Raw genomic sequence first — 15369 nt, 5'->3', positions numbered from 1 at the left:
CCTTTTGGTGTATCAATGAAGACATAAGTTACAAAAACCCAATCAGCTGGTTTAAGCAATAGGAAGATTTACTGTCTTGTATTAACAAGAAGTCTCACCTAACTCTGGTAGGGCAGTTTCAAGGTTGGAAAATTTACCTGCTTAATGTCATCAAGAACTCATTTCCTCCCACCAGCCCCGTCCCCCCATCTTTTGCTCTGCCATTCTAAGTGAGTTGGCTTAGCTCCCCTCAGGATGGCAAGGTGGTTGCTGCAGCTCCAAACTTTATATGGAGTCAGAAAAACATTCTGGGAGTAGGGGAGGATTATTTCATTTTATATGTCTCTGTTTATCAATGTTTATCAATGAGAGCACATCTCATTAATCAGTAGTGAAAAAAAAAGGAAACTTGGCAAAGTCTGAACATTTGGTTCCCCTCCCTGATCCATTCCACGTGGCCACTTGGAGAAGGGAAGACGGCTGAACAACATTGAGGTTCTGCTGGAAAGGAGGAAGGCAAGTGAAGCATTAGTGTTTGGTCTACCAGGTGGTTAATGTATTTTCCAAGCAGCTGAAGTTTGAGCACCCCTGAATAAGGGCGTTACAACTCAAAAGTTAGCTTTGGACTACTGAGCATATAGTGGATACTCAAAAAATATGGTAGGTGATTGATATAGAAATACCTTATTTCACATTTTACTTTAAGATGCAGGGTTGATTTTGGGGTTTTTTTCCCCCACATGAACATCTCTGAAGCATCTTCCATTTAATGGTATCATACAATAATTATCATTGACAGCCAGTTTTGTGAAAACTTGTTGACACCTTCTGGTGAGATTAAGAAAGGTCCTGTATTCAAATTTCTTATAGTTGGTGAAATATCACGTTTGCTTTAACCTTAATGCAGTGGGTAGACATTGCGGTGTATGGGGCAAGGCACATAGCAAATAGCTTGTGACCTGTTACTTGACAGTAGCTACTTTCATTTCCAAAAAATGAAAGTATTTGACCTTATGTTGTGTTTACTTGCTCTCACTGATGTCAATGGGTTGTACAGGACCTGGTGACCCCATAGGTCAACTATTAAGCGAGAGGTCAAGAGACCAATTTGTTTTTCTCATTACATTCACGGAGCTAGGGAACTTCAGATCTTAGGACTTGATAAAAAAACAAGTAGTGTTTTCATGCAGGAATTTGTTTCCAACGCTTCTTGGGAAATGCATGTTTTTCTGAATCCTAAGAAAAGTAAGTCAAGAAATCAGAAAACCGGAAAAAATTATTCTAGTTCTCCTGTTAATCTTAACAGTCAACACAGAAACATGGGGACTTCCTGGCGGTCCAGTGGTTAAGACTCCACGTGTCCACTGCATGGGGCACAGGAACAGTCCCTGGTCGGGGAACTAAGATCCCACATACTGCATGACGTGGCCAAAAAATGAATTAAAAACAAAACAAAACAGAAAAAAACAGAGAAACATGACTGCTTTGGAAGAATCCACTAATGGCAAGTTGAAAGTATAAACTGGAAATGCTGGTACCTAGAATCAAAGGTTAAGATCAATGGGAGCACCTTGAAAAGAAGCAATTGCAGTCAAATCAGCCCTGGCTATAGCTGTTGCCATTTTATAAGTATGTGTTCATGGCCCTGTCTGCTGCTATGTAAATATTAATGAGTCTATACTATACTATACAGGAATCCTGTGAGTGGTGCTCCAAGAAATAGGACGTTTCAAAAGCAAAAGAATTCCTCATATTGGCATTTTTTAAAATAGATTTATTTTTGGCTACGTTGGGTCTTCATTGCAGCGCACGGGCTTTCTCTAGTTGTGACGAGCGGGGACTACTCTTCGTGCACGTGCTTCTCATTGCGGTGGCTTCTCTTGTTGCGGAGCACGGACTCTAGGCACACGGGCTTCAGTAGTTGTGGCAAGCGGGCTCTAGAGTGCAGGCTCAGTAGTTGTGGCGCACGGGCTTAGTTGCTCCACGGCATGTGGGATCTTCCCGGACTAGGGCTCGAACCCGTGTTCCCTGCATTGGCAGGCGGATTCTTAACCACTGCGCCACCAGGGAAGTCCCCATATTGGCTTTTTTTTTTTTTCTCGGTACGCGGGCCTCTCACCGCTGCGGCCCCTCCCGCCGCGGAGCACAGGCTCCGGACGCGCAGGTCCAGCGGCCACGGCCCACGGGCCCACCCGCCCGGCGGCAGGCGGGATCCTCCCGGACCGGGGCACGAACCCGCGCCCCCTGCATCGGCAGGCGGACTCCCACCCACCGAGCCACCAGGGAAGCCCCCCCCATATTGGCATTTTTGATGTGATTCCATGTAGTGCTATAAACCTTACTAAGAGTTCTAAGTGTACATTATTCAACTATTACCCAGTAATGTTCACAGCATTTTCCAGTATTTGAATATTCACTATAGGCTACAGTTCTTGTAAATACTACAAACTAACTAAAATTTTTAAAAGATATATAACTTTATTAGAGTTTGAAAAATATTGTAAGTGTTTAAAGAATAACTTGAGATTTGGGGAATTCCTGAGAATTCCACTTCCTCGTTTGTGAATCCTGGAGGTTAATATATGTCAGGAGTTCAGAAACACTAGTACAAAGAGGTCAAATTTGTGCCTAGAATTTCAGTAACTCATGTGGGTTTGAGTTTTCAGCAGCAGTTCCATGAAGGGCCAGAAGGTGGCGGTGGTGCTTCATGCAAGTATCTGGTTTATTCTCTAAACAGTTAAATATCACTCTTGACTCTTGAGAGCAGGAATGTTTTTTCCTTTGCTTAGTAAGGAAATTTCAGAAGCGTCCACACATCCAGCCTGTCTTCAAAATATTTAAGGGAGAAATAGTACTACACAAACTCTTATTGAAAACAGAAGAGAGGGAATTCACCAGTAAAGCCATCTGGGGCTACAGTTTTCTTTGTTGATCTTTTTTTTTTTCCCCCTTAAAATTTATTTATTTATTTTTGGCTGCGTTGGGTCTTCGTTGCTGCGAGCGGTCTTTCTCTCTAGTTGTGGCGAGCGGGGGCTACTCTTCGTTGTGGTGCATGGGCTTCTCATTGCAGTGGCTTCTTTTGTTGCAGATTACGGGCTCTAGGCGCACGGGCTTCAGTAGTTGTGGCTCACGGGCTCTAGAGCGCAGGCTCAGTAGTTGTGGCGCACGGGCTTAGTTGCTCCGCGGCATGTGGGATGTTCCCAGACCAGGGCACAAACCTGTCCCCTGCGTTGGCAGGCCGATTCTTAACCACTGCGCCACCTGGGAAGTCCCAGGGAAGTCCCTGTTGATAGTTTTTTAAGCTACAAATTCTGTTTCTTTAATACTTAAAATACCTATTCAGGTTATTTTTACCTGAATGAATTTTGGTAGTTTGTGTCTATCAAAGAATTTGTCCATTTCATCAGTGTTCTTGATTTCAAGAGCATAAAGTTTTTTATACTGTTCCCTTATTACCCTTTTAATGTCTGTAGAATCTCTAGTGATGTCCCCTCTTTTATTCCTTTTTTTTACTCTCTTTTGTCTTGGTCTGCCTAGAAGCTTTTCAGTTTTATTGGCGTTTTCAAACAACTCTTGTTTCAATGATTTTTCTTTTGTTTTCCTGCTAATTTAATTTCTGTTCTTTATTTCCTTTTACCCAAGTTTATTTACTCTTTTTTTTTCTAGTTTCTTAAAGTAAATGCTTAGACCATTACTTTGAGGCCTTTTTCTCTTCTAATATAAGCATTTGATGCTGGAACTTTATCTTTAAGCACTGCTCTAGCCGCATCCCCAAACTTTTGATATGTTGTACTTTTATTTCCATTCAATTGAGAATGTTTTTCATTAATTATGGAGAATTCTTGGCCATTTTCTCTTAGTATATTGTCTCTCCTTTGCTGTCTTTATGGCTGTCTAGTTGACACAGTTTGAACCATTCCTTTTTTATCCCTGTGTTTCTTAACCTCTTTTTTATAATGGCAATCTCATTGTTCTTAAAAACTCTGGTTAATTTTCTCAGTTCTGTCTTTAAGTTTTTCAACCTTGCCTAAATTCATCTATTAATAGTTTAATTTTAATGACTATATCTGAAAAGTCTAGTAATTAAAAAAAATCTGTCCTTTTCCACATTAAACAGAATTTTGTACTCTATTTTGTGAAAAAATTCGTGGTATTGTCCTTCTATTTGTATATCTGCTGACTCTTACTTCAAGTAGATTGTCTGCCTTGTTTGTAAATTTTGATTGGAACATAACTTTTTGAGACTTTTTCTACCCCTTGTGAGAATCATCCCCTCCACCCCCCGCCACTATAATTGTTGTGACCTGGACTGTGGAAGCTTCCCACCAGAGAGGTCTTTTAAATATGTTTCAAGACTATTCATGAGCATTTTTATATCTGCTTTAGTCTGTGTTAGATAATTTCAACATTATCTCTGTCATCTCAGCACTGATTTTCGTTCTTGTCTTTACCTGGTTTTTCATACAGTGAAGCAATTTTGGATTGTATCCTGGACATTTTTAATATGATTTTATGAGACTCTGGGTCTTGTTTAAATCTGCCAATTTGTTGGTACTTCAAATTCTTGTCTACTCCAATATGCCTGTCCCTATTTACTTTTCAGAATCCTCAAGTAGCCACTTCATGCATTCTGTCTAGGTTTTATAGCTACATTCAGTGGGAAAGATGGGGTGGAGTGTGCTTGCTTCATCTTACCTAGAACCTTCCCTCTAGAGGAATAAATTGCTTTATTCGGATCACACTAGCTCCTGACCAGTTTCTATGTTACTTTCCTAAGATTTGAACCTCAACCTTAATCCCAAACTTAAATGATGCACACAGGCCTTAGTTTGAATCCTGAGGTGAGCTGAGCCCAGAAACAAGACAAAATTCCCTGCTGTCTTCCTGTGACAGTAGACAGAATTATTTAGTTTATTCTTTCAGTAAGAGTTTTAGCTTTTTGCAGGGAGTGCAGTTTTAGTCTCACTTTCAACTTCCTTTCTATGGTGGATCCAGAGGTTTTTTTCCTATCCCCAACAGAGTATTAAAGACTTCCGCATCAAGCTCTCTGGGGCAACTGCATCTACCCCACTAGTTTTCCATATCCTTTTTGTCTCTATACCTATGGATTTCCATTCGTTCTTTTAAATATAGCTGTTCATTAAAATTTTTAAGTTTATATTTTATCTAGCATTTATAAGGGTTTGTAGCAGAAAGATTTTCAGATTTTCTTGATCACTGTCTTGTTGAAACAGAAGTACTTTCTGTACTATAAAAATTCTATAGAACTTTTCTTTTAAAAACCTACTCATATGCAAAAAACAAAATTGGAGGCCCAAATGGGATAGTAACTCATTTATTGCTAAAATTAGTGGAATTTTTTTATACACACAGCTAAATATAAGTGTAAATATGTATTTGTATTTATGAGTGTTTATATTTATATATGTTTTAGGCTAGAAACTGTTGAATCAGGATTAAAAGAGCTGTTATCTCTTATGACTCTTTAGGGGGGAGAAAAACCTATGTTTGCCTTGGAAAAAGTGTTCTCAGTATAATGAAATTAATACTGCCTTCAAATTCTAACTTTTCAGGTACTGTAGAAAGGGCAGTTTTAATTTTTGAGGACGAAAATAAATACTGCTCTAAATAACTAAAGAGAACTTAGGTTTGTGTGGTTACTTTTTTCTTTGTTTTGTTTGCTTGGTATCTTCTGTTTTCTTGGCATTCAGTGTGAAATTCACTAGGAATCTCAATTTATGATAGGGAGATTGCCTTTTTCTTGCAGTGGTTACTTGTCAGAAACACGTTCTCTGCTTCTTTCCTGCCAGGAATGAGTAGCGACAGTGATATTGAATGTGACGCTGAGGACGAGGAGCAGGAGGAGCGCGCCAGCCTGGGCAGATTTAGCGACTCCTTCATGGCACGGCTGCCGGATGAAGGTGCAACCCATGACGTCATTTCATGGGGATTAATTAAACCATCTCTTCTGCTGCTTCCTTTGCTTCTCTTTCTGCTTCTGCTTCTTCTGCTTTGCTGCTTCTGCTGCTTTTTCTTTTTTTAAATTATTGTCATTTGTGAGACGACATTCTGTGGGATAAACTAAATGGTGCGCGTACTGAAAAAATTTGGTAGGCGGTCAGACACCACCTAATGCGTGCTACTTACTGGGTGGAGCAAGTGTTGGCAACCTGCTTTGGTACAGCCCATGACCTGAGAATGGAAAAAAAAAGCCAAACAAAAAAGAATTTTCCATGGAGAACATTTGTGGCCTGCAGTGCCTAAATATTTACTATCTGCTCCTTTGTAGAAAATGTTGCCAGCCCCTGGGGAGGTTTCAGATTTTTTTTTTTTTCTTTTCAGAGATATTTGTAGCCTAGCTAATAAGGGAACTTTTTTAAAGATAACTCTTTCTGACTTCTTAGAAATGCATGCTGATTATGGATCATTGATTTTATTACCACTTCCTCCTAAAAAAGTCTCAGGAAAAAACTCACTGAGAGAAACCCATTGTTAGCATTTTGTTTTGTTTTATTTTAGGTGTACAGCATAATGATTTGATATATGTATACAGTGCAAAATGATCACCACAATAAGTCTAACGTCCATCCCCCATTGTTAATATTTTATCCAGAGACCTTAACGATCAGTCTGAGCATTCCTCTGTAAGAGTTCCTGGAATAACAACATTGTCAGGCTTATGCTAATTGTCGGCTTTATATTTTACATGTTTCTCTGATATTCTAGTGTCTTTTTTAGTATAGACTCAGTCACTTGATGATTTTTTAGGTATTAAGGTACTCTTAGCAATCTTCTCTGCTTATAGAAGCAGCAGCCAAATTTCAGGCAAGTTATCTTGAGTGCCGATGAGTTTTTGTAGTGATATTTGCATGCGCAGTTTAATTGGCTTTGAAATACATTTTATATTTACAAAATCAGTCTTTAGAGTGTACATCGTCATCGTTTCCTATTCCCTTCTTTAGCTGCTCCCATAGTGTCCCCAGGGCGACAAAGTCAGGCAATGCCTTTCAACCTCTAATTGTGGGCGTCTATTACACATTTTGGTTTTTTCTCCTTTATTTTCCCTTTGTGTTTGTTACACTTGACTCAGATCAAAAATTCTCTAAAAATAGAGATTTGTTCACAACCCAGCACATCTTTATCACTTAAATAACACACTTGGTAAGATCGTTTCGAGATAAGGAAAAGAAAATACTGGTCTTTTAAAAATGTTAGCTCTTTTTTTTCTCCTAGATACACGTTCCAGTTTTCCTGATGGTGAACAAATAGGCCCTGAAGATCTCAGCTTCAATACTGATGAAAGCAGTGGAAGGTAATTTTCAAATCAAGAAAACTGACTTGCAAGCTACCTTGAATTTTGCTGTAGTTGGTGCTCAAACTTGTCAACAGTCAGATAATCAGATTTGGTCTTATTTTTTTCATCATCTCTACTTGAAATAGTAATTCTGAAACTTTAGAAAGTAGCACAATTCTAGTGTAAGACATTAGTACACAGGAAAAAGTTGTGGGGGAAGAATTCTGTGTAATGTAATAAAATAACAGTGTAGCCTCAATTAATTTAGTAAATAGTATATTCATAAAAGGCAGTTTGTCTACTGTAACAGAAGGGCAATTAACTGCCAGGAAACGTACCTGGAGACAGTGCATGCACTCAGTAACCTGCTCAGCATCGGTGCTCTTCTGTCTTGGCTAGACACTCAGTTGTGTTTAAATGACCACCTTTATATTTTGGGTTTTAATTATAGTTTATAGTTTCACTAGTGCCTATAGATTAGTGAGCAGAAATATTACTAATGTGTAGATTCTTCCCTGTAGACACTTTATGTGGATAACTGAAGTAACACTAGACTGAATCTCCTCTTTAGAATATGTTGACTGACTGAGGTTAATTTATTTATCTTTTCTTGTTTGTTCAAGTGCAGGCACACTAATTAATGACACCTAAGCTTTCTTTTGTGTGACCTTTACAAATGTAATTTTAAATGAATTAAGTTAATATGGATTGGTTATGTTTCTGGTCGTATGAACACATGTAAGAACACTTAAAATTATTTCGTTTTTTCTGCTTCTTACTAAACAGTTATAATGTAACGGGTATTTTAAAACCCTGTTTTCTCCTTTATTTTCATTAGTTGGACATTGATTTCAGTGTCAATACATTTAAAGATTCTTATATATTGTACTGTGGCTTACATGAAACTGTGGTATAAAGTTTACTTTCATACTCAGAAATAGTCCAAAATAATTGCCAAACTTTATCATTGTGCTCTTGCATTTGTTTTTGAGCTGCTATGCTATTTGTGAAAATTACACTGAAAGTTGACTAAGAGACTATTGAAAAAGCATGAATATATACACGTGAGAGGCATCTCATCTGCTTATTTTTTACTTAATGAATATTGTTCCCCTTTCCATGTCTAGTGTCTTGCCGAATGCTGTGTGATTCATGGTTTGCTTTTCTTCAAAACAGTTGGCACTTTTTGTTAATAAAATGATGCTGAGAAAATGTTATGCCTCTGCAATTTATTAAAAGTGGAGCAGGAAGCCCCCCTTTTTCCTATTCCTATTGCCTGTGTATAATAGAGGCTGTTGAGCTGTAAGTAGATGCATGGGGAAGTTGGAAGACTTATTTAAGATCTCCATAATGTGTAATGTGTGGTTACTTCTTCTCCTTAAATTAGTTGGAAATATTTAAGTAGTATAATCACATGAGAAGTTAAAATTTAGCGTTTGCTTACTACCATGATAGCATTGGCTTGCTGTCGTATAGTTATTAGGTAGCTTATTGTGCAATGCTCTGAAACATTACTGGTAAGTTCTTCACATTTCATTTTCTATTAGCTGGAAATGTATTTATGTTCATTACATTTTGATGAGATCATATTCTAAATCAAACTTATTTCTGTGCTACATTGTAATGGGTAAAACTATAATGTAAGAATTTTGCACCTTTAGTGTTGAGCAAATCATTGTAAGAACTGATTTTGTAGAGGTTTATTTTTTAATTGAGGCTTATCAGAATTCATAAAGACAAGAGTGATTGACTCTGCTTTGGAACTCTCACTATTGCGTAGCTGTTTCTTGACCTGTATATGATATAGAACTGAGTGCTTTCCAGTGTACCTTTATAACTTATTTTCAAAATATGGAAAACCACTGTGGTTAAGAACTAAGAGAAGCCAGAGAATAGACTGTTCATTTGGGGAAATTTACTTGTAAGAGCTTTTAGCACAAGTGATTTAATCGTGAGATTCTTTTGGGTCATTAATCTAGACAATAACTTTTTTTTTTTGAATTTTATTTTATTTTTTTATACAGCAGGTTCTTATTAGTCATCCGTTTCATACACATCAGTGTATACATATCAATCCCAATCTCCCAATTCATCACACCACCACCACCAGCACCCCGCTGCTTTCCCCCCTTGGTGTCTGTACATTTGTTCTCTACATCTGTGTCTCAATTTCTGCCCTGCAAACCAGTTCATCTGTACCATTTTTCTAGGTTCCACATATATGCATTAATATACGATATTTGTTTTTCTCTTTCTAACTGACTTCACTCTGTATGACAGTCTCTAGATCCATCCATGTCTCTACAAATGATCCAATTTCATGCCTTTTTGTGGCTGAGTAATATTCCATTGTATATATGTACTACATTGTCTTTATCCATTCGTCTGTTGATGGGCATTTAGGTTGCTTCCACAACCTAGCTATTGTAAATAGTGCTGCAGTGAACATTGGGGTGGGTTCATGTGTCTTTTTGAATTATGGTTTTCTCTGGGTATATGCCCAGTAGTGGGATTGCTGGGTCATATGGTAGATCTATTTTTAGTTTTTTAAGGAACCTCCGTACTGTTCTCCATAGTGGCTGTATCAATTTACATTCCCACCAACAGTGCAAGAGGGTTCCCTTTTCTCCACACCCTCTCCAGCATTTGTTGTTTGTAGATTTTCTGTTGATGCCCATTCTAACTGGTGTGAGGTGATACCTCATTGAAGTTTTGATTTGCATTTCTCTAATAATTAGTGATGTTGAGCAGCTTTTCATGTGCTTCTTGGCCATCGTTACGTCTTCTTTGGAGAAATGTCTATTTAGGTCTTCTGCCCAGTTTTGGATTGGGTTGTTTATTTTTTTGATGTTAAGCCACATGAGCTGCTTGTATATTTTAGAGATTAATCCTTTGTCTGTTGCTTCATTTGCAAATATTTTCTCCCATTCTGAGGGTTGTCTTTTCGTCTTGTTTATGGTTTCCTTTGCTGTGCAAAAGTTTGAAGTTTCATTAGGTCCCATTTGTTTATTTTTGTTTTTATTTTCATTACTCTAGGAGGTGGATCAAAAAGGATCTTGCTGTGATTTATGTCAAAGAGTGTTCTTCCTATGTTTTCCTCTAAGAGTTTTATAGTGTCTGGTCTTACATTTAGGTCTCTAATCCATTTTGAGTTTATTTTTGTATATGGTGTTAGGGAGTGTTCTAATACATGTAGCTGTCCAGTTTTCCCAGCACCACTTATTGAAGAGACTGTCTTTTCTCCATTGTATATCCTTGCCTCCTTTGTCATAGATTAGTTGACCATAGGTGTGTGGGTTTATCTCTGGGCTTTCTATCTTGTTGCATTGATCTGTGTTTCTGTTTTTGTGCCAGTACCATATTGTCTTGATTACTGTAGCTTGGTAGTATAGTCTGAAGTCAGGGAGTCTGATTCCTCCAGCTCCATTTTTTTCCCTCAAGACTGCTTTGGCTATTTGGGGTCTTTTGTGTCTCCATACAAATTTTAAGATTTTTTGTTCTAGCTCTGTGAAAGATGCCATTGGTAATTTGATAGGGATTGCACTGAATCTGTAGATTGCTTTGGGCAGTATAGTCATTTTCACAATATTGATTCTTCCAATCTAAGAACATGGTATATCTCTCCATCTGTTGGTATCATCTTTAATTTCTTTCATCAGTATTTTATACCTTTCTGCATACAGGTCTTTTGTCTCCCTAGGTAGGTTTATTCCTAGGTATTTTATTCTTTTTGTTGCAATGGTAAATGGGAGTGTCTGCTTAATTTTTCTTTCAGATTTTTCATCGTTAGTGTATAGAAATGCAAGAGATTTCTGTGCATTAATTTTGTATCCTGCAACTTTACCAAATTCATTGATTAGCTCTAGTAGTTTTCTGATGGCATCTTTAGGATTCTTTATATATAGTATCATGTCATCTGCAAATAGTGACAATTTTACTTATTCTTTTCCAATTCGTATTTGTTTTATTTCTTTTTCTTCTCTGATTGCCATGGCTAGGACTTCCAAAACTTTGTTGAATAATAGTGGTGAGAGTGGACCTTCTTGTCTTGTTCCTGATCTTAGCGGAAATGCTTTCAGTTTTTCACCCTTGAGAATGATTTTTGCTGTGGATTTGTCATATATGGCCTTTATTATGTTGAGGTAGGTTCCCTCTATGCGCACTTTCTGGAGAGTTTTTAATCATAAATGGGTGTTGAATTTTGTCAAAGGCTTTTTCTGCATCTATTGAGATGATCATATGGTTTTTATTCTTCAGTTTGTATCACATTGATTGATTTACGTATATTGAAGAATCCTTGCATCCCTGGGATAAATCCCACTTGATCATGGTGTATGATCCTTTTAATGTGTTGTTGGATTCTGTTTGTTAGTATTTTGTTAAGGATTTTTGCATCTATATTCATCAGTGATATTAGTCTGTAATTTTCTTTTTTTGTAGTATCTTTGTCTGGTTTTGGTATCAAGGTGATGGTGGCCTTATAGAATGAGTTTGGGAGTGTTCCTTCCTCTGCAATTTTTTGGAAGAGTTTGAGAAGGATGGATGTTAGCTCTTCTCTAAATGTTCGATAGAATTCACCAGTGAAGCCATCTGGTCCTAGACGTTTGTTTGTTGGAAGATTTTTAATCACAGTTTCAATTTCATTACTTGTGATTGGTCTGTTCCTATTTTCTATTTCTTCCTGGTTCAGTCTCAGAAGGTTGTGCATTCCTAAGGATTTGTCCATTTCTTCCAGGTTGTCCATTTTATTGGCATAGAGTTGCTTGTAGTCGTCTCTTATGATGCTTTGTATTTCTATGGTGTCTGTTGTAAATTTTCCTTTTTCATTTCTAATTTTATTGATTTGAGTCCTCTCCGTCTTTTTCTTGATGAGTCTGGCTAATGGTTTATCAATTTTGTTTATCTTCTCAAAGAGCCAGCTTTTAGTTTTATTGATCCTTGCTATTGTTTTCTTTGTTTGTATTTCATTTATTTCTGCTCTGATCTTTATGATTTCTATCCTTCTGCTAACTTTGAGTGTTGTTTGTTCTTCTTTCTCTAGTTCCTTTAGGTGTAAGGTTAGATTGTTTATTTGAGATTTTTCTTGTTTCTTGAGGTAGGCTTGTATAGCTATAAACTTCCCTCTTAGAACTGCTTTTGCCGCATCCCATAGGTTTTGGATCATCGTGTTTTCATTGTCTTTTGTCTCTAGGTATTTTTTGATTTCCTCTTTGATTTCTTCAGTGATTTCTTGGTTACTTAGTAACGTATTGTTTAGCCTCCATGTGTTTGTGTTTTTTACGTTATTTTCCCTGTAATTGATTTCTAACCTCATAGCATTGTGATCAGAAAAGATGCTTGATATGATTTCAATTTTCTTAAATTTATTGAGGCTTGATTTGTGACCCAAGATGTGATCTATCCTGGAGAATGTTCCGTGCACACTTGAGAAGAAAGTGTAATCTGCAGTTTTGGGATGGAATGTGCTATAAATATCAATTAACTGTATCTGGTCTATTGTGTCATTTAACGCTTGTCTTTCCTTATTAATTTTCTGCTTGGATGATCTGTCCATTGGTGTAAGTGAGGTGTTAAAGTCCCCCACTATTCTTGTGTTACTGTCGATTTCCTCTTTTATAGCTGTTAGCAGTTGCCTTATGTATTGAGGTGCTTCTATGTTGGGTGCATCTATATTTATAATTGTTATATCATCTTCTTGGATTGATCCCTTGATCATTATGTGGTGTCCTTCCTTGTCTCTTGTAACATTCTTTATTTTAAAGTCTATTTTATCTGATATGAGTATTGCTACTCCAGCTTTCTTCTGATTTCCATTTGCATGGAATATCTTTTCCATCCCCTCACTTTCAGTCTGTATGTGTCCCTAGGTCTGAAGTGGGTCTCTTGTAGACAGCACATATATAGGTCTTGTTTTTGTATCCATTCAGCAAGCCTGTGTCTTTTGGTTGAAGCATTTAATCCATTCACATTTAAGATAATAATCGATATGTATGTTCATATTACCATTTTCTTAATTGTTTTGGGTTTATTTTTGTAGATCCTTTTCTTCTCTTGTGTTTCCCACTTAGAGAAGTTCCTTTAGCATTTGTTGTAGAGCTGGTTTGGTGGTGCTGAATTGTCTTAGCTTTTGCTTGTCTGTAAAGCTTTTGATTTCTCCATTAAATCTGAATGAGATTCTTGCTGGGTAGAGTAATTTTGGTTGTAGGTTCTTCCCTTTCATCACTTTAAGTATATCATGTCACTCCCTCTGGCTTCTAGAGTTTCTGCTGAGAAATCAGCTATTAACCTTATGGGAGTTCCCTTGTATGTTATTTGTCATTGTTCCTTGCTTTCATTAATTTTTCTTTATCTTTAATTTTTGCCAATTTGATTACTGTGTGTCTTGGTGTGTTTCCTCTTGGGTTTATCCTGTATGGGACTCTCTGCGCTTCCTGGACTTGGGTGGCTATTTCCTTTCCCATGTTAGGGAAGTTCTCGATTATTATCTCATCAAATATTTTTTCGCGTCCTTTCTCTCTCTCTCTCTCCTTCTGGGACCCCTATAATGCGAATGTTTTTGTGTTTAATGTTGTCCCAGAGGTCTCTTAGGCTGTCTTCATTTCTTTTCATTCTTGTTTCTTTTTCTGTTCCATGGCAGTGAATTCCATCATTCTGTCTTCCAGTTCACTTATCCGTTCTTCTGCCTAAGTTATTCTGCTATTGATTCCTTCTAGTGTATTTTTCATTTCAGTTATTGTATTGTTCATCTCTGTTTGTTTGTTCTTTAATTCTTCTAGGTCTTTGTTAAACATTTCTTGCATCTTCTCAATCTTTGCCTCCATTCTTTTTCCGAGGTCCTGGATCATCTTCACTATCATTATTCTGAATTCTTTTTCTGGAAGGTTGCCTATCTCCATTTAGTTGTTTTTCTGGGGTTTTATCATGTTCCTTCATCTGGTACGTAGCCCTCTGCCTTTTCATCTTGTCTTTCTGTGAATGTGGTTTTTGGTCCACAGGCTGCAGGATTGTAGTTCTTCTTGCTTCTGCTGTCTGCCCTCTGGTGGATGAGGCTATCTAAGAGGCTTGTGCAAGTTTCCTAATGGGAGGGACTGGTGGTGGGTAGAGCTGGCTGTTGCTCTGGTGGGCCGAGCTCAGTAAAACTTTAATCCGCTTGTCTGCTGATGGGTGGGGCTGGGTCCCCTCCCTGTTGGTTGTTTGACCTGAGGCGACCCAACACTGGAGCCTACCTGGGCTCTTTGGTGGTGCTAATGGCAGACTCCGGGAGGGCTCACGCCAAGAAGTACTTCCCAGAACTTCTGCTGCCAGTGTCCTTGTCCTCCCGGTGAGACAGAGCCACCCCCGGCCTCTTCATGAGACCCTCCAACACTAGCAGGTAGGTCTGGTTCAGTCTCCCCTGGGGTCACTGCTCCTTCCCCTGGGTCCCGATGCACACACAAGTTTGTGTGTGCCCTCCAAGAGTGGAGTCTCTGTTTCCCCCAGTCCTGTCAAAGTCCTGCAATCAAATCCCTCTAGGCTTCAGAGTCTGATTCTCTAGGAATTCCTCCTCCCATCGCCAGACCCCCAGGTTTGGAATCCTGACGTGGTGCTCAGAACCTTCACACCAGTGGCTGGACTTCTGTGTTCTAAGTGATCTCCAGTTTGTGAGTCACCCACGCAGCAGTTACGGGATTTGATTTTACTGTGATTGCACCCCTCCGACCGTCTAATTGTGGCTTCTCCTTTGTCTTTGGATGTGGGGTATCTCTTTTGGTGAGTTCCAGTGTCTTCCTGTTGATGATTGTTCAACAGTTAGTTGTGATTCTGGTGTTCTCACAAGAGGGAGTGAGAGCACATCCTTCTACTCCGCCATTTTGAACCATCTCCTACAATAGCATTTTGAGGTGTCCTTCTGTCCTTTATTTGGGGGAAGTATCCATTGTGTTTTTTGTTTTTAAATTGTAAATGTTCTTAACCCTTACTCTTATTTTTAATGACCTTGAGGTCTTTTTAGTCAGTGGATTCCCCATAATGGCATAGGGATATTTGAACCATAATACATTTTGGATCTTGAGTATTTTATTTGGCTTTTCTTTTGCTGTCAAGTTATGTATAAAAGC

The 15369-nt window shown here is 38.2% G+C and overlaps 1 protein-coding gene across 8 annotated transcripts in view; it reads left to right on the top strand.

The window, feature by feature from the left end:
• TRIM37 (tripartite motif containing 37) overlaps nucleotides 1–15369 on the top strand; it is a 155620-nt gene that overhangs the window by 108490 nt on the left and 31761 nt on the right. For 5 of the 8 annotated variants that reach the window (XM_027087220.1, XM_027087217.1, XM_027087218.1 and 2 more), the window contains 2 exons: nucleotides 5790–5900; nucleotides 7213–7291. In XM_027087220.1, the coding sequence (XP_026943021.1) occupies nucleotides 5790–5900; nucleotides 7213–7291 (190 nt within the window). Of the gene's footprint in view, nucleotides 1–5789; nucleotides 5901–7212; nucleotides 8486–15369 lie in introns of those variants that run through there. The other 3 variants (XM_027087221.1, XM_027087224.1, XM_027087223.1) reach the window with 3 other exon arrangements.

The sequence above is a fragment of the Aethalodelphis obliquidens genome, unplaced genomic scaffold (genome assembly GCF_003676395.1).
Source record: "Aethalodelphis obliquidens isolate GAN/ISIS:26980383/991018 unplaced genomic scaffold, ASM367639v1 scaffold58, whole genome shotgun sequence".
Taxonomy (NCBI): Eukaryota; Metazoa; Chordata; class Mammalia; order Artiodactyla; family Delphinidae; genus Aethalodelphis; species Aethalodelphis obliquidens.
Note: the sequence above shows the minus strand (reverse complement) of the source record. Positions and strands in the feature narration are given on the sequence as shown.